Consider the following 27,087-nt stretch of genomic DNA (forward strand, 5'->3'; position numbering starts at 1 on the left):
TTCTCATGCACTGACATAGTTACGTTACACACTACCGTGTTACACAGTAATTCAGAGCCCTTTAGTGGCAGAGGGCTGCAAATGTGTAGACATGAAGAATAAAGATGTAGAATGTTAACAAATTTTCTTATTTAGAAAAAGCATGAAGAGTTTTCACATAAATTTGGAGGCATTATGTTTCAGCATGCCCTCTTAGTACGACTGTGACATCTGTGTTTGATATTTGTGATGAATTGAACACTAGGAATTAGGAAACCCAACTTACTGAAAGAAAAGACACCACAAGCATTTGACATGAATCAGAGAAACATTGAGAGTTGGGCAGCAGATCTGCTTAGTAGTCGATAAATTAGCTGACGCTCTACTGACTTATGGAGAATACATTAAGAGCAGCAGAACTCACCCAGAACTACAATTCAGTAACTACAAATCCACAGTTTTTCATTAAAAAAAAAGGATTTGACACTTACCTTTGTGGTCAATAACATGAAGATAAAGCACTGCCCACTATCTTCCGAGACCATAGTCACAAAATGAAGTACCTAAAGTGAATTATACACATCGTACTAGATGGACATTTCAAGGATGTGATATTACCTCGAGGCCATTTAGGCTGGTTTGAAGTCCCCTTGCTCCTCAATTGATTTGAACAACTTTGAGACTCCCACTGAAATGGTGTAAAGCTCCTATGTGGAAAAACTGCTTAGCAACCATATGAGATCTGATGCCCCCCCCCCCCTCCTCTCCAAACACACACACACACACACACACACACACACACACACACACACACACACACACAAGATTACATTACACATAGTCAACAGGAACCCTAATAGAGCACACTGGACTGTGGAATTGCTTAGTTTTCTATTACCATACACAATTGAGGTGTATATAGCAAACTTATGCTACCATAGATTTTAAGTAGTATGGTGCAGTGCTTTGTGGACCCAAAAGTTGACAACAGTGTGAAATAAAATGAAATGCTTTTGTTCATATTACTTAGTTCTGTAGTGAAAAAGTTGTGGTCAACAGTTTAGTTTTTTTACCAACAGATATATCTTTCTTTTACGTCTTTTGTGTATGTTGTGCAAATGTTTTATTGTTTGATAATTATTGCTCCCCTTGTTGGAACAGATGCTGAAGACATTTGCATTGTTGAACGGCTCTTCAGTAGTAGCCTGGTTGCGGTTGTCAGCTTGTCGTCCCCCAGGAAGTTGAAAGTGTGCCATTTCAAGAAGGGAACTGAAATCTGCAACTACAGTTACTCAAATACCATTCTTGCAGTGAAGTTAAACCGCTCTGTAAGTATTCATTTAATGCACCCTGTGCCAACAAACCAGTATTATTCTGTTGCTTTAATAGCAACTTATTACTCTTCTTTTCCTGAACTCATAATTTAATAAGATGCTCAGGAGCCCTCTCATTGATGCTATATTTGTCACAGGAAGTACCAATCTGGTAACTGTTTTGATTTCCACACTCTTCTTACATATATAATGGCATTTCATTCACTAAGTGAGTGGATCCTACAGAGAAATGTATTATATAACTGTTAGATCTGGATTTATATCGTGTACGTAGAATTTTGAAAGGTCAGCCTTGGTCTTAGATTCCATGTGATTCTTTTGGAAGAAGTTGCAAGTAATTTGTGAATAGGATTGACAATGGAGATGTTAGGGCAAAAGCTATCTGCACCGTATGATGCGGCTATTCATATATGTAATTTGGAAATACGTGTAAGAAGATAAATAGAACAATGCATCAGCCATATTATTTGTGATTTCTAATATCCTGTCATTATTAACAAGTGCTTCACAAATAGTCATGTTTTTATGCACAAGTTCAAATCAGTTTCTAACTATGGGTTAACAATAGACATACCGAGCAAGGTGCCGCAATCATTAGCACACAGGACTTGCATTCAGGACAACATTTCAAATGCTCACCTGGATATCTAGATTTAGATTTTCTACAGTATTCCTGAATCACTCTAAGCAAATTGTAGGATGGTTCCTTTGAAAGGAGCATGGCCAATTTCCTCCCCCATCTATTCATAATCAGAGCTTGTGCTTCGTCTCTAATAACTTTCCTTCTGTTTTGAGCAATAGACATGTATGAAAGAATGGAGTGTGAAATCTGAGCTCTCAGAGTTCTGTGCAAGTTCTTGCCATGGTCTGTAGTTTGACAATATAACACATCCATGCTATATCTTTCTGACGTGATATCTTCTGCCATGACAGAGGATCAATGTGTATTGTTTTATATTCTTAGCTCACATTTTGGATGTCTCTCTTGAAGGGGTCATCATGAAAGCAATGTAACAGATTCATTTGTTTACCAGTTGCCCTGTGCTTGAGGAAGGGCTCTGTTTATGCTTATAGCAGCAAGCAACAGTATCAATGTGGTGCTGAGTCCTTCACAACCATCAGGCTGCTGAGAATCAGTAATGTTTTATTCAAGTTCCTCATCTTTGTACTTGAGTGTGGCATTTGCAGCCGCTTAGGATATACCTGGAAATAATGTCAAGACTTTCCTGAATTTCATGTCTCTCTTAACTAGGAAGAAGTAGTAACAGCTTTTAGAGGGCCCATTCACATTCACTGGAATAATCATTTGAAGGGGTGGAAGGCTGCCGATGGTGGGTGCTAGATTCTGTTGCACTGACAAAATAGAGTGAACAATATAAATAAAAATTGTGGATTATTTCTTCATTAAGGCATGAATATGAACTGTAATGTTTTGGGTGTTAAATGATGTGTGGGGTGTATTTAAAGTTTTTATCACCTAAAAAAAAGTTACATAATTAAGTTTTTGTTTGTTTACAGGTACATGTATGCATTCCTGGCACACATTAAAATCCACATGCTGCTAAAAGAGCCAAAACAAAATAGTGCACACCATTGATAAAGTAGAGGTTGACTGTTTTCTTTTGGCTTGGCTCCTCTAAAAGCATGGTAGTGTGGCACAGAGATATCGATATGTATCAGGACTGCAAAATAATAATAATAATAATAATAATAATAATAATAATAATAAAAAACCTTGTGGAGGCCTGGGAAAAGAATAGGCCTCCGGTATGTTCTGCCAGTCGTAAAAGGCGACGAAAAGAACAAACCACTAATAGGGCTAACCCCCCTTTTAGTGTGATTAGTTGGTTAAGGACAGAACTAATGAAGCCTCGGACAAGCGCTGTCATGGTCGGGGACGACGCTTGAACCCTAGGCCCGTCCACAATGGTAACGACACTGCTAGCCACACGGAAAAGGATTTAAATCCAAATAGAGGTGTTTTGCAGGATATGCTTCCTGCAACCACTCTAGAAGGAAAACAAAGACAGAGGATGAGATGGTCAGATGAAGTTAACCGGCACCTCATGTTCTGTTATTACCAAGCAACAAACTTAGGAACCGACACAACTGGATACAGATCACAAGTATACACAAAATTTGTTACCAGATACCCAGAATTAAAATTTTTAACAGGACAACAACTAGCTGATCAGATCTGTGTAATAATAAAAAATGACAGGATACCCCAGTCAGAATTAGAAAACATCAAACAACGAGTACAACAAATACTGGAACAAAATAATGTGCAATCAGTAGAAGAAGAAAATACAGTAATGGACACAAACATCCCAGAGCAAACAAACAAAGAACACCACACATCAATTAAACAATCAGAGGAAAACGACATCTTAAGACGGCCACCAGAACAAGCACAAATAGAACATGAAGTGACACACATGTTAGATATAGAAGAAAAATTTCAGCTAATGTATATAGAATACAAAGACACAAATACAGACATTAGACCATTCTTGCATAGACCACCAAATAACCCACAAGTCGAAACAACAATAACAACTATCAACACAATCATACACAACAAAATAAATGAAAATACAACTATGGAAGAGTTACAACTACTGGTTTATGTAGGAGCACTCACTACACTAAATATACACACTAGGCAGAGATCAGAACAAACCAACACACAGAAGAAACCCACAAAACCAGCATGGCAACAAAGGCTACAGATCAGAATAGAAAAACTGAGAAAAGACATCGGACAGCTAACACAATTTATAAGAAATGAAATATCAGACAAAAAACGAAAAAGATTAGGTAAAATCTCACAACAAGAAGCGGTAGAGCAATTAGATGAAAAGAAGCAGAAATTACAAGCATTGGCCAAACGACATAGAAGATACAAAAAAAGTGAAAATAGAAGGAAACAAAACCAAACATTCAACACAAAGCAAAAGAAATTTTATCAGACAATAGATAACACACAAATTAAAATAGACAACCCACCAAACATAACAGACATGGAACACTTCTGGAGCAACATATGGTCAAACCCTGTACAACATAACAGGCATGCACGGTGGATACAAGCAGAAACAGACACATACAAGATGATACCACAAATGCCCGAAGTGATAATTTTGCAACATGAAGTCACCCAAGCAATTAATTCTACTCACAATTGGAAAGCCCCTGGAAAAGATAAAGTAGCAAACTTCTGGCTAAAGAAGTTCACCTCAACACATTCACATCTAACTAAATTATTTAACAGTTACATTGCAGACCCATACACATTCCCTGATACACTTACACATGGAATAACTTATCTGAAACCTAAAGATCAAGCAGACACAGCAAAACCAGCAAAATATCACCCCATAACATGCCTACGAACAATATACAAAATATTAACTTCAGTCATTACACAGAAATTAATGACACATACAACAAAGAACAAAATTATAAATGAAGAACAAAAAGGCTGTTGCAAAGGAGCACGAGGATGTAAAGAGCAACTGATAATAGATGCAGAGGTGACATATCAAGCTAAAACTAAACAAAGGTCACTACACTGCACATACATTGATTACCAAAAAGCTTTTGATAGTGTACCCCACTCATGGTTACTACAAATATTGGAAATATACAAAGTAGATCCTAAATTGATACAGTTCCTAAACATAGTAATGAAAAACTGGAAAACCACACTTAATATCCAAACAAATTCAAATAATATCACATCACAGCCAATACAGATTAAGCGTGGAATATACCAAGGAGACTCATTAAGTCCTTTCTGGTTCTGCCTTGCTCTGAACCCACTATCCAACATATTAAATAATACAAATTATTGATACAATATTACTGGAACATACCCACACAAAATCACACAATTGCTATACATGGATGATCTAAAACTGCTGGCAGCAACAAAACAACAACTCAGTCAATTACTAAAGATAACAGAAGTATTCAGCAATGATATAAATATGGCTTTTGGAACAGACAAATGTAAGAAAAATAGTATAGTCAAGGGAAAACACACTAAACAAGAAGATTACATATTGGATAACCACAGCGACTGCATAGAAGCGATGGAAAAAACAGATGCCTGTAAATATCTAGGATACAGACAAAAAATAGGAATAGATAATACAAATATTAAAGAAGAACTAAAAGAAAAAATAGACAAAGACTAACAAAAATGCTGAAAACAGAATTGACAGCAAGAAACAAGACAAAAGCTATAAATACTTATGCTATACCAATATTGACCTACTCATTTGGAGTAGTGAAATGGAGTAACACAGACCTAGAAGCACTCAATACACTTACACGATCACAATGCCACAAATATAGAATACATCACATAAATTCAGCAACATAAATATTCACATTAAGCAGAAAGGAAGGAGGAAGGGGATTTATCGACATAAAAAACCTACATTATGGATAGGTAGACAATTTAAGAAAATTCTTTATAGAACGAGCAGAAACTAGCAAAATACACAAAGCAATCACTCATATAAATACATCGGCTACACCACTGCAATTTCATAACCACTTCTACAACCCTTTAGATCACATAACAACAGATATGAAGAAAGTAAATTGGAAGAAGAAAACACTACATGGCAAGCACCCGTATCATCTAACACAGCCACACATCGATCAAGACGCATCCAACACATGCCTAAGAAAGGGGAATATATACAGTGAGATGGAAGGATTCATGATTGCAATACAGGATCAAACAATAAACACCAGATATTACAGCAAGCATATTATTAAAGATCCCAATACCACAACAGTTAAATGCAGACTTTGCAAACAACAAATAGAAACAGTAGACCACATCACAAGCAGATGTACAATACTAGCAAATACAGAATACCCCAGAAGACATGACAATGTAGCAAAAATTATACATCAACAGCTTGCCTTACAACATAAACTTATAAAACAACACGTTCCCACATAAGTATGCACCACAAAATGTACTGGAGAATGATGAATATAAATTATACTGGAACAGAACCATTATAACAGATAAAACAACACCATATAACAAACCTGACATCATACTCACCAATAAAAAGAAGAAATTAACACAACTAATCGAAATATCCATACCCAATACAACAAATATACAAAAGAAAACAGGAGAAAAAATTGAAAAATACATCCAACTGGCTGAGGAAATCAAGGACATATGGCATCAGGATAAAGTTGACATTATACCAATTATACTATCAACTACAGGAGTCATACCACACAATATCCACCAGTACATCAACGCAATACAGCTACATCCAAACTTATATATACAACTACAGAAATCTGTAATTATTGATACATGTTCAATTATCCGAAAGTTCCTAAATGCAATGTAACATATACCGTACAGTTAAAAGGAAGTCACGCTTGATCAAGGTCTGCGTCACTTTCCATTTTTGACCAGACATAACGTCTGAGGAAAGAAAGAATAATAATAATAATAATAAATTATTATTGTTGTTGTTATCTAGCTTTATTTTTTGAGGTAATAGTTGAAACCTTATGACTACACCTCGTGTTTACAACATAAGGATAACTGGGGAAAATGTTGACCATTGCAGACCTTACTAATTGTAAAACGAGTCTGCAAAGTCATAATTCATTTTAAATAGTGTGATGTGGCAGCACAGCCTGGTAGTCTATGCATGTCTGGCAGCCTTTGGCTTGGTGTTCCATATCTCAATCAGTGTCCAGTGTGTATGGTGGTATGCTAGGTTTTCCCCCCGTGTCAGTCCTAGATGGCTCCAGTGGAGTAGGTCCATCATGGGTTTTTGCACTGTGCGGCAAATGACTATACAGAACTCATTTCTCTTAGTACTTAACAGAACGAAATTGTGCACTAGGGACAGGCAGTGGCAAATCACTAAAAACAAATACAGAAAGTACCAGACACAATGTGAAAGCCTTGTGCATCACCCATGCATGATATACCGTGAGAGTTGATGTGTAACATGCTCTTACCTAGATTAGGGGCTAAGGTATTGAAGAAATAGGGAAATTCCCTAATGTATCATACATCCCTTAATATGTGTAGCTATTTCTTCACTGTTATTGAGTATTGAATCGAAGACTATCTGTAGAAGTGATAAAGTGTCCTCATTTTCATGGGGCATTGTGGGTTTGGAGCTAAAGTGACAAACACACTTTGTTGTCCCGACATTTATAGTTATTGCACTGTTTTGTTGAGATTGTTACGTCTAGGTCATAATATGACCAAAAGTGACTTGTGGTGTATCAAAAATGGAAGAGCGTGCTACACGTGTAGGTATGGAATTAGTGCATCGTGCAAATAATGGCTAGTACATCATTCTCAACATGTGCACAGTTATTTTAGCGCTAGGTTAAGGTTTATGTACTGTATGTTACTAGCCGTTCCAGGCCATCGGGATTGTGCTGTGATACATGACACCCATTCCATATTGTGACATGTTTGCTGCCATTATCAGAGGCCAACTTGGAAAATAATTTGCCCAAAAGGATGCTGAGTGCAGTAGCCTCCTTAGTTTGGTATATACTCAGTCACATACTGGTTATCACATGAGTAGAACATCTTCCTCAGTTGGTTGAGAGGGTGGCAAATAGTCGCTCCATGTGGAAGAAATCTCGTATAATGTAACGATCAGTCACCTGGAATAGTCAGATGGAAAAAAGTAAATAAACTGTTTCAGAAGTAATTGCCATAACTTTTCATACATTTATCCCATTGTGAGACAAGGTGGTCAATGCCTTCATGCAACAACTTTTGATGTTGCCTAAGGGACCATGATTGTACCGAGGTGTGCACCTCTTTGTCTGAAACTAGTTCACAGCCACAACTTTCTTTCATCAGGGCTCCAAAAATATGGAATGGGGAGAGATTGGGACTGTATACAGGAAGTGTAAGGGCTTCACGATGAAAGGTCTGCAGCATACTCGAAACAACCTTGGCAACATTTGGGCCTGCAGCATACTCAAAACAACCTTGGCAACAAGTCGACCTGCAGCGTTCTTGAAACAATCTCAGCCACATGTTGGCCTGCCCATATGCTGCCAAGGTTGCTTTGAGTACGTTGCATATGTTTTGCTGTGAAGCCCTTGCACATCCTCCATACAGGCTCACTCTCTCACCATGCAATTTCCATACTTTTGGAGTGCAGAAGAGAGCCATTTATGGCTGTTGACTTGCTTTAGAGAGAGAGATGCATGCCTGGACACAGTTGTGGTTCCATAGTCTGACCTGCCCTTTGCTCTGTTGACTACAGTAATTGTAGTAATAAAGGAATTGGAAAACTTCACAAACTACTGATGTTGCATGTGTTTGTACACTAAATGCATATTAGTATGAGCAAGTGTAGGTAGAATAATCAAGGTTTGTCATTTCTGTTTAACTTCGTGCTCATTGAAATTATTTGGCTGTTTGACTAAGTGGTAGGTTCTCCTTCCTGTGAGACATAGTTGGGTTGTAACTTGAAAATGTGTGTGTTGAAATAATATTGTGATGCAGGCTTCTTTCTTCACAGCATTTTTTAAATTGATGTCAAACTTGTTTTAACTCCAGGTATCACCCACTGTAACTTTAGGACACTTTCAATTTATAGGCTAAACATATGGCTCCATTGAGCATCCACAACAGACACCGTATTACGTGAAAATCCATAACCACACAACACACACTCCAACTACTTGTTGACGATTACAAAGACATATGAAATTCACATAAAAAGAGATGTATGTTAAGTCTTTATAATTGATGTTTCTTTAAACCAAAGAGATGGAGCCAATTGATGTTTCACAAACAAGAGCTTTTTTCCTATCCATTTTAACTTTTTGAATAATTATGGGAAGCAATAACTATGATTATACTACTGAAGTTAAATATTCATAACTTTTAATTGTGGTTTATCAGCTACTTTCATACTCCACAGAAAAAAGATGTGTGTTAAACATCTCCATTAGAGTAGGCAAGTGCAACATTTTTCCATGAAGTCATTGACCAATATGTTGTACAGTGGGATAAATGTATTAGCAGTTGTGGCAATTAGTTTGGACATAGTAAATGTATTAGCAGTTGTGGCAATTACTTTGGACATAGTAAATAGATTAATTACATTTTTTTCGACTGCTTAATTTTTGCTTGACTATCCCTTATAATGAATTTTTCCCTGTAAAGACTTATAATTATTTGATTCTATGAGGCAGGTAGTTTATCAGTAGCCACAAAGTGGTGCCCATTATAGCCAATGCCTTTTTTCCCCTTAAATGATCCATCTCTGTCTGAAAAGAGACATTTATGGTGGTTGCACCTAAGGCCAGCACCCTGAAGCATCTGGAATAATACACATAAATTTATTAAATGCTCTTTCCTTGTTGCCACTATAATAATAAAATAGTCCAAGAAATGAGTAATTTCTACAAAGTACCAGTTGCCCCTGTGGGCTCGTGGTTCTTTTGTGAGTACATGCCTATCAAGCATAGGGGCCTGAGCCATTGCAGTAGTCTTTCCTTTTCTGTACTGCAATTTCTGCCGCTGTCCTATTCTCTTACTTGCAGTACACTTGGCAGCCACCTTAATAACTATCAGTTTTCTACCGGGGTCCTGCTTTGCATCATTACTGTTCCCCTTTATCCTCTTTCACACTTTTCTTCAACTTCTTGTTGATCACCATCATGATTTGACCTGCACTTTGCTACCAATTTTTCCAAACTGCTTGCTGCAGAAGGAACTGCACCCTATGTACCACACAGGTATCAGTCTGAGCATGGGCATCTGGGCACCCATCTCTTAGCAATTCACCATGAAAACCAGCATGGTAGCTCTATCTGCTCTTACACTGCACTTATCAGTACCACTGAGTTTAATTCCCCACGCCAAACCAGAGAAGCAACATCTTCCTCATGTGTCATCCAGTAAAAAGCACATTCTGGAGAATTCTCCTCTGAGACCGTATAGCTCTATATTGCAACACTGGGTAGTGTATAAAGGAGATGTAGGATGTAGGTCATAGGGTGTCCGCCAAACTTGATCTTAAAATGGGTATACCAGGTGAGGTTTCAAAGTGATGAGTACATTGGACTCATGTTCAGGAGGACAGTAGTTCAAATCTGTATCCAGCCACCCAGATGTATGTTTCCCATGATTTCCCTAAACGCTAAAGCCAAAAGTTGGTATTGTTCCTTTGAAGGAACACAGCCAATTTCCTTCCTGGTCCTTGGAAACATTGAGCTTGTGCTACATCTCTAATGACATCAGTGTTGATGGGACATTATACCCTAATCTTCCTTCCTTTCTTTATTGTTTCTTTATGAAAAAAACGTCTCACTAGACTTGAACGCTTCAAAAGACACAAGGGAAAACAAGAAATCTTAAGGTAAGGGCAATTCCAGTGACTTCTTTGGCACCGGAAGCCACTCACTGTCTGACTCTGAACCCATTTTCATAGATACCGTACCATATCAACTGGTGATTCTAGGGCCTCACCTAATACTCCGAAATCTTCCCTTCTCCCCAGGGCTCCCACAGAGTTATTGTGTAATGGAACTTTATCGGCTATTACCACCATCTCTCTGAACTGCAACATTTATTTTCAGCCTGTTTGGCAGTCTGCCTAGCTGTACAAAAAACATTGTTCTGTGGGGGGTCACTAGTCTACTCAAAAACATTACTGTGCCTACTGTAGAAACTGTGCCAGCCATGGGAAGGCATTAAGAGGAGTCTTTACAATTGTTCACATGGATGTTTGTAATGAATGGGTGCCTCTTCATACAGCCTTAGAAGAAATAGCTGTGCAGGCTCCTATGACAACTGTTGACACCCGGTGAATATTTATTTACCTCCTGACGGTGGAGAAGCAAAGGCTGTATGGAAATGATTGTCTAATAGAACAACTACTTTCTGATTTCAACATGTTACCTAAAAGTGAATCCCCTACCCACTTTAGTGCATTTCACAACTGCTTCCTGGCCACAGGCCTCAAGATTTGCTCTTCCAGTTTTATTACTTTGCTAGAATGATGCATGTACAACAATATAGGTAACTGTGGCTACTTTATGATGATGCTGATGCTTCTGGGGCACTATCAATCAGACCACCCACCATGCAGGACACTTTGGAGCATGAAATGGCTGAGATGTACCTCCAACATAACTTTCACAGTGTCCTATTCAGGAATCATCAACATTGTTCACAGATACATATCTGCTGTCATCATTTATATTGCTCAAATGGCAGCCCCCTCTCCAGTGACAGGTGCTATGGGGGTCTGTAGAAATTGTGGTGACAATTTGGAACTGTGGAAGAACTTCTGTATGGTACAAGCATCATCCTCAACTGCCAACTTCATAAACTTTACTATCTGTGCATGGTTGTGAGACAGTAACTTAATCTCAGTTGCTAAGCCAAGCAAAACCCAACTTCCATTGACAGCTACAGACGACGAGTCTTCCTAACTTACTTGAGACGGTGGTTGCTTATTGATTGGTGCTGAGCCATTTGATCATGACCCCTGTTGTCCACGTATCATTGAGGATTTTGGGGCGATTGGCGTTTGTAAATGGCAGTCCCACAGGCTTTTGCCAAGCTCCAGCACTATATCTTGACCAAGCTCAAAGATTTGTTTATATGAGTACTTATTGATTTTTTTTTTTTTTATCTGCAATTTTTTTCACCTTGATTGTTTTGGGTTAGCATGTACATCTCACAGCTCACCACAGATCCAAGAGAAAGGCATACCTTGGTGTTTTGTGTTACTCCTTTCCTTACAGCCATCAGTGGGCTTGTGGACTCATTTGGTTCAGTACTTACACAGCTCTTTTTGTTGACTCCAAGAAGCCATATGGAGAGTCTTTTCTTGGGCACTCTATCAAGCTTGCAATCTCCTCGTGTCAGAATGTGGGTCTTGCATTTTTGTCACTGCATCATGGTCCACCTAGACCTGCAGCTCTACTTGGGGAACCAGTACCTTCAAGAAATCCCATAGTTGTATTTTTTTAAAAAACAAGAGCACTCTGTGTAATCAAAAACAAAAGCCTCAGTTGTTTGGGTAAGCAGTTACTCTGAGTAGTCAGCAGATGATTGACGACTGACTAATGCTACCCTCACCATCAACAGTGCTCTGGTGGTAGAGCAGTTGTGGAAGGTTTCCTTGCCACTGCATGCAGAGTCCACATGTGCCCCTTTGATAGTGCATGCCCCACTTGCCAGCCCAGTCATTCTCCTTCTACATTGCATGTCTTGTCTTTAATGTCTTTTCCAAATATTTCCTCTGTCCTTAGTTTTTTTTACCCCCTTTGACTTGCTTTGCCGTCCCCTTTGTCTGGTTTGAAGTGTTGTTCTTTGTTTTTCATTGTTTTACATGTGTTCCATATTAGCTGAGGTTTTGGCATAGGGATGGATTATGCCTCTTGCCACCGACAGAATAAAGGAAGAATAGAGTTAATGATGAGGTCCTTAGAGACAGAGCACAAGCTCAAATTGAAAGAACAATACAGAAGGAAATTGGCATTGTCTTCTGGAAAGGCACCACCTTGGCACTTGCAAAACTTAAATTTGGGTGGCTGGATAGGGATCTGAATTCTCTCCTCCCAAATGTGAATCCTGTGTCTGACCTCTGCTCTGAGAGGGAGGGGTAGGTGGGGGACGGTAAAGTGTGGTTGTGGGAGCCTACAGGGACAAGATAGTAAGAGGATAGGGCAGCTAGGTGAAGTCGGGAGGTTAAACAAAGGGTTGGGGGAAGGGGGGAGGGATGAGGGAGTGGGAAAGGAGAGAAGTAAAAAGACTGTGGTCCATTGGTGAAATAGAAGTCTGTGTAGTGTTGAAGTTTGACCAGGGAAACAGATAGGTGTGTGAAAGGCAGTGACTAGCGAATATTGAGGCCAGGAGGGTTATGGGAACACAGGATATATTGCAGGAAGAGTTCCCACTGCGCAATTAGAAAAGTTGGTATTGGTGCGAAGGATCCAGATGGTCCAGACTATGAAGCAGTCATTGAAATCAAGAATGCTTTAATGGGCAGTGCGCTCAGCAACACGATGGTCCAGCTGTTTCTTGATCACTGTTTGCCAAGAAACAGCAGGACCACCCTGTTGCTGAGAGCATCCCTCAACACGATGTTTCTCATTTCATTGACTGCTTCACAGACTGTGCTATCTGGATTTTTCCCACCAACACCAGCTTTTCTTAATTGTTCTGCCTGCAATATATCCTGCATTTCTAAAACCCTCCTGACCTCAACCTCTGTTAATCATTCTTCTTTCTCATCTCTCTGCTTCCCTGTTCCTGTTCCAACACTACACAGCTGTCTATTCCACCAACACTTCCTCCATCTTTTTACATTTTACTTCTCTCCTTTCTTCTCTATACCCCCTCCCTGCCCATGCACTCTGTCTAACCTCCCAACTGCATGTAGCTGCCCTACCCTCTCTCCATCTCGTCCGTGTACGATCCTAAAAGCAGCACTTTACTGTCCCCCACCCAGTACACCGCCATGTGCCCTCTCTCTGCCCCATCCTACTTCTTACCCCCAACACCCTGTTGCCTCTTCCAACACTCGCTGCTGCTCACAATCTGGCCTCAGTTTCCAGAGACTGTGGTCATATGTGTGTGTTGCATTTGTGTGTATGCAAGTGCGTGTGTGTGAGTTGTCTACTTTTGATGAAGACCTTGTTGGCCCAAAGCTGACTTTCTGACAGTTTTTTTGTTGTGCCTATCTGTGACTCAGCATCCCTGCTATACGGTGAGAGTCAACTATCCTTTTTGTAATGTTGTTAAAAATGTATATTTATTGTAACCTTCAGAAAGCAACAATTCAATTAAACATTTAACCCATTGAGCCACTAATATTTTTCACAATGGTCGACCCTATATTTACCACTTAAACTATGAAAATCAGCATATTTTGTCTTTTCTCAAAATATAATTTTTTATAGGAATTCTTTATAAATCATTCTGTACTATTTATTGATGTGACGAGGAATGACGATATCCTTAGAACTTTTTATTGATGTGGAATATCCAGAAATCTTGGGTATGTGCAACACCACAAGACATTTCTCACACCCATCACTTTTCTTCTTCCTTGCTTTGTGCCCTACACAATTTCTGGCAGTTGTCTTCTTGCTGGAAGTGGGGGGTGGGGGAAAAAACTAACAAAATGTGCCCAATTTGCTGTTTGCAGTCATACAGGGGAAATTCCAGATTGGGGCCACCAATGTCCTCAGCCAACTGAATTCTAAACTGATTAAATAAGATTTTTTCCTGTCAATTTGTTTAGTAGGACATGTGAATTGAAAATCCCAGTGTCCATCAGGTAAATGAAAATTTTCTTATATCCTTTGGCACATCTGACATTTTTATTCAGTAGACTTCTGAGTTCCTCATCTTACAGAAACTTTTTATGGTACGGCATTGCTTGCTACTACATAGTTGGACTTTACTGCACAATATGGAAAATTAACTGTATGGAAGTATAGAAACACAGAAAACACGAACCGAATGCAAACTATACACGTAAGATACTCTTCACAATAAAGCTACACAGACACTACCCGGAAATTATTGAATAATCACAAAACTTGCTGTGGTCAATAACGAAAACAAACCCATGCCAAAGGCTTGCACTTTAGGACAGTTATCTTTGCACGAAAACTACACAAGTAAAAGTGAAACCTTCAATATATAGGTCATAATAGACACTAATTTACTTATTTAAGCTATAATATTGCCTTAATAAATTGTTTTTCCACGAGAAAACACCTATATTTATGAGCGCACTGAGGAAACAAACACGCCTGCTCCTGTACCAATCACCCTCCCCGGCTGAAGAAGAGCACCCCCTGCTTTGGCACCCCCTGGTAATGCCCTGTGGGGGAGTGCCATTTCGATGGGTGAAGAGTTTTCTAATTGACCAACTTACTACAGACTTTGATTTTTCTCCTCAGTGTCATTTCCTCTACCCACTTCAGCATCTGGCCCTCCTGGAGGTGGCTATACAACAGGCTTTCCTATGCCGGCATCACCTTCTAAGAATATTTTTTGACATCAAGAAGACCTAGGATACTACTTGGAGGCACCTTATTCTGGAGCAGTTTCATGAATAGGGTTTCCATGGTCGTCTTCCTCTCCCCATGATATTTTAGATACCGAGTCAGTGACGTGCTGTCTGATTGTGTTGAGCAGGAGAACAGTGTCCCTCAAGGTAGCGATTCAAGTGTGACTGTCTTTGCCGTAGCTATTAATAGGATTACATCCATAATGACAAGTCCTGTCCAGTGCTCTCCGTTTGTAGATGTCTTCTCTGTGTTTCATTCTTCTTCAAGCTTCGCAACGACAGTACATCAGTTACAACTAACTCTGCGACATTCGGATGAATGAGTGCAGAAGAGTCGTTTTAAGTTTTCCACCGAGAAGTTTGTGTGTGTTCTTTTTAACCGTTCCCGATCCATTTTAAACTATCCTTTGTTGAGGATGACGGACATTGCTCTTACTTTTAAAGACACAGTGAGGTTTCTGGGCCTCATATTTGATTCTAAACTTACATGGCTACCACATCTAAGGACCTTAAAAAAAATGGTCACTTAAGGCTTTAAGTATTTTAAAATGTCTTAGCCACAATACATGGGGAGCAGACAGGACTTCTCTGCTCCAGTTTTATGGGGCATTTGTGTGATCTCGGCTCGATTATGGGTGCATAGTGTGTGCGTCTGTGAGACCCTCTTATTTAAAGATGTTGGATGTGGTGCACCAGGAAGGGATTCGGTTGGCCACTGGGGCATTCAGAACAAGCCCATACCACTCCTCTGTGCAGAGGCCGGTGAAGCGCCACTTCACATCAGGCGATGTATGAAACACTGTCCAGACACCCACCTACCATACCATTGCTCAGCCTCCACTGGGAAGTCTTTTTCATAACCAGCAACAGGCAATGAGACCCTATGGGATTCCTGCACAGGATTGCCTTCTAGAGATGGGTGTGGCCAGTTTTCATATTTTACATCACGGTGGGAGCAGATTTCCACTTGGGCTTCTCCGGAGGCCCAGACTTTTTTTAGACTTGACGAATTTTAAGACAGATCTTATGTCAGATTTTACATTTCAGTCACTGTTTTTTAACATTTTTGCATCACAGTTTCGCAATAGTTTACACTGATGGCTCCAAGCAAGGGAGTTCCTTCGACTGCTCTGTTGTGCTCCCCAACCATGTCACCAGGATTCGCCTTCCTGATGAGTATACTGTTTTCTTAACAGAGTTCTATGCGGTCCTGAAGGTACAACAACAGATGCGCCGTATTTGGGGCAGATGGTTTCTCATTTGCTCCGAATCCCCTAGTGCCTTACAATCATTCAGAACCAGTAACCTGCTGAGGAGTTGGTCCATCTGATATATGACCAACTGTACTTACTCCAACAGCAGAGTAAGCAGGTGTCATTCTGTTGGGTGCCAGGTCACGTAGGGATTTGGGGAAATGAACTGGCTGATCTGGCTGCCAAGGAGGCCTGCAGAGAACAGAATGTGGCACAGCGCCCTATTCCCTTGCAGGCTGTCGTTTCTGAACTACACAGGAAGTGCAGGCAGTTGTGGGATTGGGAATGGCTGGTGGTGATGGCCAATAAGCAGCCGTTGATGAAGTCAACAACCCGGCTGTGGCATTCCTCCTGCCAGTTGCTTAGGTGGGATGAAGTGACTCTCATGTGTCTTAGACTTGGGCGCCGCCCCCTCACACATTTATACTATGCCGAGATGATCCCCTGTTTTGTGATGCTTGTGGCATGCACATTTCTATCTGCCATATTTTAACGGAGTGCATTTTATATTCTGATGCAAAGGCAGAACCAAATGTTGGTGGGGATCTACTCTCTATTTTAGCTGATGATAAGACGAGTGTGACTAAGGTTTTAAAGTTTTGTGATGTGTGTGGACTCTGGCCTGAACTTTTAGGCTGGAGGTTTTAGTGTGTTGCAGAGTGGCTGGCTTCTCCTTTTTATTCTTGTGGTCAGCCAGTCACGCCCATCTGCTATATTGTTTTAGTTCCTTATACCACTTTCTTCCTGTATCATTAATGTTTTATCACTGACGCAATACTTCGTCCCATGGTTCTGTGCGGGCACGCTCATAGTTTTCCAACTTTTGTTACCTGTGTTTTATCTTCCTGTTTTGTGTATTTTACTGACAATTGTCTCAATCTGTTTTCGCTCGGGCGCTAAAGACCTTGCAGTCTATGTCCATTCTGCCCTTGGCCATGCCACCTACTCCATTGTCTTCCTCTGGATCCGAAGTATGTGGGATCCCATATAGTGAACTGGCTGACCATTTGGCTTGAGAGGCAGATACTTACCCCAAATTCCCATTCATGATTCCAAGTGCAGATATATTGGATACACATCAAAACTCTTTTTGCCCAAAAGTGGAATGACATGTGGTGCACTACTGCTCTCAGTAATAAACTCTGCACAATCACGGAGACTACTGCAGTTTCGTGCTCTTCCCTCTGCTCCTCTCGGAAGGAGTCCACTGTCTTATGCCGTCTATGCATCGGTCATACTTGGCTCAGTTATTGTTTTTTATTGTGTAACAAGCCACCCCCACAATGTGGCTGTGGAGCCAGACTGACGTGAAAGTGGTTTTTATTTTCAATTATAATGTTTTACTTTACTGCTGGAGAAGGGGCAGGGTGATTGTGTTTGGGGCTTCTCTTCACGTTTTCTAGGTCTGAGACCCATGACCACTCTCCCATGCAAAGTCCGCCCGTTTATCCCTCTGTTTTTCCAGTTTTTAGATTTGGCCTATTCTTTTATGCCTTCTACTCTGTGTGTTTTAACTTCCTCGCTTTATAGTTTGACCTCTCTGACTGGATCCTTCCACTTTCAGCAGACCCTCTATCTTACGCAAGTAACTTTTGAATCATGAGACTGATGACCTCACCATTTAGTCTCGTAATCCCCCCTCAGTCAGCCAGCCAACCAACCAACCAACCAACCAATCAATCAGTTGTGCACAAACACCATATAAATTTGCATCTTCATGTTTTCGTGGCGTGAAGATTGTTCCGTAAAATGTCGGGCATACAGCCGCATAAATTCAACTTCTTCTTCTAATATTTGGCTGAATACCATCCAGTCATATTCAGAGTGAGCCGAGGTGACTAACACTCCAGCACCTGCTCCGTCCATGCAGTTGTTCGGTCCTCAGGTTTGAAAGGCCAGAGCAAGTGCTGGAGCGTTAGTCAGCTCGTCTCACTCTGAAGATGGCTGGACGGTATTCATCCAAAATATTAGAATAAGAAGCTGAATTTATGCGACTGCACACCCGAAAGTTCATGGAACAACCACATAAATTTGCTTAGAATTATCTATTCTTAATCAAAACGGGCATCAATTAAAAATAAATTATACCATCTTGAAGTTGAAGGATAGCCTTTGAATAGTGCAGTTGTATGCATTACAGAGAACTGATGTAGAGACAGTGAAATACTGCATATATATAGTTATCATCTTATGAATGTGCAAGTTGTTATTGTAGAACCACCTTAGAGCGTGAGGGACCACATATTTATGTTAGACGTGGCACACATTTTTAAGCTAGAAAATAATGTGGTCATAATTAGTGTAGCAACTATATTATGTTAAGCATTCTGTACATGTTACCACTCACCTAAAGATAATATGAACACCTTTTCAACACATTTACTGAAATCCAGCTACTCAGCCCCCAAAACTAACATACTAAGCTGTGGAGGCATAAGCATTAACAGAGGTGTTTAGGATGAAGTTAATAACAATGTACTAAACATTTTGAACACCTTTGGCATGGCACAAATGGTAAATACTACTTTGAGAGTATAAAAAATTCAGCATGGTCTTGGACCTCATAAATACGGATACTGACAGGGAAAATTGTAAAGTATTTATAAAAGATCTTGGCTTCTCTCATCATTACTGTAGGATAGTAAAGCTAAAGACAGGTTCGATAAAACCAGCACAATTGCAGCCCTCAAAATAATCCTCTCGGAATGTAAAATACATTCTTTTTCTGGGGCAATGACAAATCAAACCTGGATGAAGTGTATATGGAAAACACTGTGGATACTAAGTTCTATAAATTCTACCTGTTGATTAAATTAATTTTTAAGGAAACATTTCCAAAAGGAACCACTTCAACGGCAGCAGCTAAGGAAAATAGATGGATAGCTGAAGTTTCTTTGTTTTTTACAAAAGTGCTACACTAATCTACAGTCCTTGATTAGTATGTAGGTATAAAAAGATATACAGTAGGATGCTGTTTGCTGCAAAAGAAAGAAAGAAAAAGAAAAAAAGAAAACCTCGTCCAGTGACTAAATAATGTATAATGCAACAAATAAAAGCATAGTAGTATGGGATGCCGTAAAACATGAAATTGGAAAAGGCAGACACAAGTTTAATAACATAGTATTGAAAATTACAGACCAGTTTCACTATTCTCTGCATTCTCAGTGACAATCAAATGAATCCAGAAAGATAGATTGAGTTTCATGAATAAATACATCCATTTAACCAAGCACAATTTGATTTCCAAAGTGGACAAAGTACAAGAGCAGCCATGACAGAGTTTACAAAAATGGTACTTGAAACTCTTTACAAGAATGATCATGTTACAGGCATATTATGAGACTTGTCCAAACGGATGCTCATAAAATACTGGTCAACAAGCTGTAAGCTTTAGGTGCAAGAGGAATAGCAAACGAGTGTTCCCAGTCTTACCTGGAAAGCAGTATGTAAAAGATATAGTTCATGTGATTGTTTGATTTTTGTAAAATAGTTAGGTGTCTCTCAGAGTAGTGTGTGGTGTCCAGTTCTGTTCTTTATATATGTGAATGACTTTATGAACAGAATAAGGCATGAAGACAAAGTTCTATTTGCCGATGACAGCATCATCATAATCTCTGATAAAATACCAGCACTCCAATTAGGGAAAGCAAATGATAACACCAAGGAAGTTTACAATTGGGCAGTATGTACTAAATGCACATTGAACTTAAAGAAAACTGACTGTATACACTTCAGCATAAAGAGGGAAAATAACTATTGCATTAAGCATATAGATTGTGTTACAGAGAAAGTTTTGTAGGAATGAGTTTTGAATCTCATTCAACATGGAATGAACAAACAAAGACAATGGCAAAAAGAATATCAGCATGTTATGTTCTTAGGGTTTGTGTCATCAGTTTGTAATAGGCAATGTTTTCTGGTGGCATAATATTCCTATGTGCATTCAGTTCATAGCTGTGGCCTGAAGAGGTGGAAAAAATCAGGCAAAAAATTGCAGATAAAGGTTTGTTGGAAAGCTTGATCTCCGTTCTTATGATGGATGTCAAATACAGCGAGCCCATTTGGATGTTATTGAATGTACTTAATCAGCATCTAATGTAACAAGGTTCTTTATACCTTCTGAAGAAGAAAATTTTACAGTTGTTGAAGCCTAGTCCAAGGGTTGCAATAAACCTTTATTTCCAACTGGTTGCCTGATTTTTTTTTTTTCCAGCCTTTCCAGGCTTACTGACACACAGTTGATGGAATTACAGCCATCTTTAAGATCATCGCTACGGGATTCTTTTCTGGGGATCAAAGGCACAGAACATGAATACAATTTTTAAACTGTATAAAAGGACCATAAGAGTAATAACTAGAAGTAGCAGTCAGCCCATTTTAAACAATTATTTAAAAAACTGAGCAGCCGTACTGCATCTAGTGAGCACATATACCTATCTATTGTCCAAATCAGGGAAAACATAACCAAATATTTTCCTGATAGGTCTATACATAATTACAGAACTTCGAACTGCTTGCAGTTACCAAAGAAAAACAAACAAAAATTGCAAACAGCATTTTATATCAAGGAATAAAATTGTGTAATAAATTACCTAAGGAGATGAAAAATATTACTTAAATAACGACATAGAAAGGGTAGACTGCACTGAGTCACAGACAGGCACAGTGAAAAAAATGGCTAAAATATTAAGCTTTCAGACAAAGTGTTTCTTCTGAAACAGAAAACACACACACACACACACACACACACACACACACACACACACACACACACACTCACTCACGTTCACACTCTTTCACACAAGCATAACTCATAAACATGTGGTCACTGTCTCTGGGCACTGGAGTCCAACTTTGTCTGAAAGCTTAATATTTTAGCAGTGTTTTCATTGTACCTATCAGCGACTTACAAGGTGTACAACTTTGCTTCCGCTGTTTGCCGATAGGTGGTGACAACGGCAAGTAGCGGTCGAAAGAAACAGATCGCAGATGTCAGGCAGTTAGCTTGGACCTCGGTCAGCATAACCTCACTCAAACATTAGTGGATTTGTGTCTCCATCTTAAAGTTGTTCTTGATTGAAAATGTCAGTTTACGAGCCTAATTCTTGTCATTTGTGGGAGGTGTTATTGTTTTGTTTCAGTATGAAGAAAACAGTGGCTGAGTCTCATAGAATGTTCTCAAGTACGTATGGTAAGGTCGCTATTAGTGAAAGAACCTTCAAGAACGTAGACCAGCATAGTGGTGGAAGAGAGAATGCTTTCGAAGATGCAGAATTGGAGACATTGCTGAGTGAAGACTCACATCAAACTCAAGAAGAATTGGCATGATTAGTGGGAGTGACACAGCAAACCATTTCAAAACGTCTCAAGGCTATGGGCATGATTTAGAAAGAAGGAACTTGGGTCCTGTGTGAGCTGAAACCAAGAGATGTAGAAAGGCATTTGTGTGTTTGTGAACAGTTGTTTCAGAGGCAAAAACAGGAGGGATTTCTGCATCGCATTGTAACCGGGGATGAAAAATGGGTTCATTATTATAACCCTAAATGCAAAAAATCATGGGGATATCCTGGCCATGCCTCCACGTCGACAGCCAAACCGAATATTCACGGCTCCAAGATCGTGCTCTGCATTTGGTGGGAGCAGCTTGGCGTCATGTACTATGAGGTGTTAAAACGAAGTGAAACAATCACAGGTGCTCCTTATCGAACAGAATTAATGCATTTGAGCAGAGTATTAAAAGACAAATGGCCACAATACAACAAAAGACACGATAAAGTGATTTTGCAGCATGACGATGCTTGAGTCCATGTTGCAAAAGAGGTCAAAATGTACTTGGAAAAGTTAAAATGAGAAGTCCTACCCCACCCGCTGTATTCTCCAGACATTGCCCCCTCTGACTATCACCTGTTTAGAACAATGGCACATGGCCTGGCTGACCAACACTTCCGATCTCATGAAGATGTCACAAATTGGATCGATTCGTGGATGGCTTCAAAAGATGAAAAAATTTTTCAACGCGGGATTCGTACTCTGCCCGAAAGATGGGAGAAAGCAGTGACCAGCGATGGAAAATACTTTGAATGATACATGTGTAACAAATTTGTTTCATTAAAGCCTCAAATGTTGAGTAAAAAACGGCGGAAGCAAAGTTGTACGCCTTGTAATACCTCCTCTCTGTAGTGAGTAGTAACCTGTCCTTTACCTATTATTATTCCAGCCATGACTTTCCATTGTTAGACTGCTAAAATACATCTGTTAAAGAAAAGTGACTAAAACATTCTTCATAAGCAATGCTTACTAAACAATTAAAGATTACATACATGACTCACTGTAGTGCTAAATAGCAGATGGGGATAACTAAAACTCTGTCACTTTAAAATACATGTTGATGAAGTAATACTTTTACTAGAAAATCGTGTCAAAATCTATAGTGCATGATTGTACGTCTTGTCATTCTCCTGAGCTTAACATCTCATTCATCATGAGGGGATGTTTACTCAGTTTTTCAGGTGGACTGAAGGAGGGACGTGACATGCGTGGGGTATAGTTGGATGTTTATGGGCATGGAGTCATTTTACAAACAGACTGGAAGGAGTCCAAAGGGCAAAATAGCATGTTTGTAGTCCACAAGTCCCCGGCAGGATGTGTATGCAGTGAGATAGTACAAAACCATTTGTTATGTCATATGTTATCTGGTGCAAATTTTGTGTAAATCGTACAACATTGTACAATTTGGGGCCACCCGAATGATGCATTACAGTTGTTATAAACTGACCTCGTGTATGAATGCTTGGTCTCATGGTGATATTAATTTATAAAATCTTCTCAGCCTTCCAGCTGTGGCAGGTGGTTAAAATCCCCCAAGCTTTCAGTCGAGCTCTCCTTAACCATTGTCAAGTGGTAAATGACTGCTGTGTCATTGCTGTTATAAAGCCATGCTGCTGGCTGTCATGTTGCTGGTGTTCTCTTCCTTGCCAACTATGGTACTGTTTATGTCCTGTATACATCGCACCCACTTTAACCTCGCAGTGGCTTGGTCCCAGCCTATACTGAGATGCAAACTGCCATCTTTGTTGATGGTGTTTTCCCATCTATTTATTTCTACCTCTTATTTTATGAATTTATCCCAAAATCCCTTTGACAAGTGTTTTGCTGAATAAAATGCAGTGTCAATTTTCTAAAATGTGTCCTGCCATTGCTAATTTTTCAGGACAGCACAGGGATAAGCACCTCTCATATTCTGTCCGGTGTCACTCCACTGTGCATACTGTTTGGTGGACACAGAAGTAGCCACATTGACATGGTATTTTGTACATGCGCATTCTGAGCCCTCTATCATTGTTCACAGGCCTCGTGAGCAGTCGTATTCTTGCTGCTGGGGGGCCTGAACACTGAGACGTTGTTATCTTCAGGACCCGGCTAATCTTTCCTGACACTGTGCCACAGAAAGGCAAAAATGCAAGTTTCGTGTTCTTTTCTTTGGTGGTGTTTTTCATGCATCTCTCACCAGAAATGGCCTGTGATACTTGGCAGTGACTGGAGCCATTTTTGCTGAAGACTTTTTGGAACTGGTTTAGTTCAGTGGCAGATTTTCAGTGTCTGAGAAGATTTTAGCATGATGGATGAGGGTGTTAAAAATGCTACATTTTTGTGCAGGATGGTGGTGACTTAAGTGCATGCCGGTACTGATCCTTGTTTGTGGATTTCCTGTACACAGAATGAACTATCATTAGTATGACAGACAGAGATACTGACGCAGATGTCGTCTTGCCACTGAAGAAAGGTTTTAACTTCTTACTAGTGCCTTGGAGTATCCTTATCTGTAATATTATAAGAGGGGTTGAACAAGTTATCCGCAAGGTGCCTAATGAGAGTGCAGACAAAATTCGTTGTGAGACTTGCTGGATTATTTCAAAATCTAAATCATCACCATCTAACTTGGCTTGAGCTGAACGTAATGGACTTCACACACTCTGCGGCAACCCTCTCATAGTGGTTATGCCAGCTGACAAGGGCAATGCACAAGTCATTCTGAACAAAGCTGATGCTAAAATTCAGCTGTTTCTGTAGGAGGTTACCTATTGGAAACTGCAAAGCACCCAACGCCAAGAGTAATGAGGAAGACCTCCTGAAACAGTCATCATTGAAAGGCATTGAGCCCATCTACGCTTTATGAGCTACCAAAGATCCACAAAACATATTCTCCTCTTCACCCTACTGTGAACACTACTGGGTCAGATGCAAAACATCTGGTCAGCCTCCGTACACCATGTGTTAGTCCGTGTGTGCATCGCATCAGGAGCAATGATTTTATCATCCAAATTGAACTCCTGCGTCTTGTGCAAGGTGATATAATGGTCAGTTTTGATGTAGTCCCCCTGTTTACGCATGTTCTTGTCAAGACTACATAGATTTTCTCTCCCAGTTATTTGATAGTAAAATTGTGGAATTGTCTAAGAACATGTTGACATCATCATATTTCGTATATGGCGTCCAGTATTTTCATCAGTGATGCCATCCGTAGCCAAACTTTTTATAGAGAAATTTCAAGACATCACTTTGAGCACAGCTTCAGATAAGCCAAGTTTCTTTTGTTGTTACGTTGATGGCACTTTTATCATCTGTCCCCACAGACATGAGAAAACGGAAGAATATTTAGAAGACCGGAATGGCATTCACGATCTCATTAGGATTACGATGGAAGTTGGTGTAGGTGGTGTATTGCCCTTCTTTGATGTCCTCGTTAATTGGAAAACCAATGGCCACCTCAGCCATGGTGTGTACAGGAAACCTACACACTCGGATCTGTATCTGGACACTCTTAGCCACCACCATCTGGCACAAAAATGTGGTGTTTTGAACACCCTCACCCACCATGCTAAAGTCGTCTCAGACACTGAAAAATGTGTCACTAGAACTAAGCCACTTTCGAAAAGTCTTTCCAGAAAATGGTTACGGTCACCACTAGGTATCACAGGCTATTTCTGGTGAGACACGCAGATAAAACACCACCAAAGAAGAGAATGGAAACTTGCATTTTTTCCCTTTCTGTGGCACAATGTCAGAAAGATTAGTAGGCTTGTTCAGTCATTGTTCAGGCCCCAGGCAAAAATACAACAGCTCATGAGGCCTGAGAAGGATGATGTAGGGCTTCGAATGCTTGGACAGCACAAAATACTGTTTCAATGTGCCTGCTACTAAGTTGGCCAAACAGTAAGCACTGTTGAGCAACACTGGATGGAACACTAGAAGTGCTTATGCCTAACTACCCTGAAAAATTAGCTTTGGCAGAACACGCATTAGAAAATCAACACTGAATTATATTTGACAAAACATCTGTCATTATGAGAACAAAGGGATTTTGGGATAGCATCATAAAGGCAGGGTAGGAATAAAAATATGTGAAAACACCGTCAACAAGGATGGCAATCTGCAGCCGAGCACAGTCTGGAACCTGGCCATCATGAGGTTGAAGCATGTGTGATGGATGCGGAGTGTAAACATTACCACAGTTGGCAAGGAACAGAGTACCAGTGACATCATAGCCAGCAGCGTGGCTGTATAACGGCAAGGCCGCTGTGACACAGCAATTATTTACCACATGACAATGGCCAAGGAGAGTTTCATTGAAAGCTCATGTGGTTTCAACCACCTGACGCTGCTGGAAGCCTGACAATATACTATTTATCCAACCACATGTTTGCAGGAGACTATAGTTGCTCTGTCCAGCTATTCTGATTTAGGTTTTTGTAAATCTTCTCAAAGAAATGGCAGGATAGTTCCTGATCATCAGTCCCAGCCTCATAAAAACATATTTTCCATATATATATATATATATATATATATATATATATATATATATATATATCCTTCATGAAATTCTCCCCACTCCACCAAGAGCGTCTTTCCGCCGTCCACCTAACCTTCGTAACCTCTTAGTTCATCCCTATGAAATCCCCAAACCACCTTCCCTACCCTCTGGCTCCTACCCTTGTAACCGCCCCCGGTGTAAAACCTGTCCCATGCACCCTCCCACCACCACCTACTCCAGTCCTGTAACCCGGAAGGTGTACACGATCAAAGGTAGAGCCACGCGTGAAAGCACTCACGTGATCTACCAACTGACCTGCCTACACTGTGACGCATTCTATGTGGGAATGACCAGCAACAAAATGTCCATTCGCATGAATGGACACAGGCAGACAGTGTTTGTTGGTAATGAGGATCACCCTGTGGCTAAACATGCCTTGGTGCACGGCCAGCACATCTTGGCACAGTGTTACACCGTCCGGGTTATCTGGATACTTCCCACTAACACCAACCTATCCGAACTCCGGAGATGGGAACTTGCTCTTCAATATATCCTCTCTTCCCGTTATCCACCAGGCCTCAATCTCCGCTAATTTCAAGTTGCCGCCACTCATACCTCACCTGTCA

At 40.1% G+C, this 27,087-nt stretch overlaps 1 protein-coding gene across 7 annotated transcripts in view; it reads left to right on the forward strand.

The window, feature by feature from the left end:
- LOC126458472 (WD repeat domain phosphoinositide-interacting protein 2) overlaps nt 1-27,087 on the forward strand; it is a 78,560-nt gene that overhangs the window by 10,163 nt on the left and 41,310 nt on the right. For all 7 annotated transcript variants that reach the window (XM_050095551.1, XM_050095553.1, XM_050095552.1 and 4 more), the window contains exon 3: nt 1,141-1,307. In XM_050095551.1, coding sequence (XP_049951508.1) covers nt 1,141-1,307 — 167 coding nt within the window. The remainder of the gene's footprint in view (nt 1-1,140; nt 1,308-27,087) is intronic.

This window comes from Schistocerca serialis, chromosome 2, assembly GCF_023864345.2.
Source record: "Schistocerca serialis cubense isolate TAMUIC-IGC-003099 chromosome 2, iqSchSeri2.2, whole genome shotgun sequence".
NCBI classification, from domain to species: domain Eukaryota; kingdom Metazoa; phylum Arthropoda; class Insecta; order Orthoptera; family Acrididae; genus Schistocerca; species Schistocerca serialis.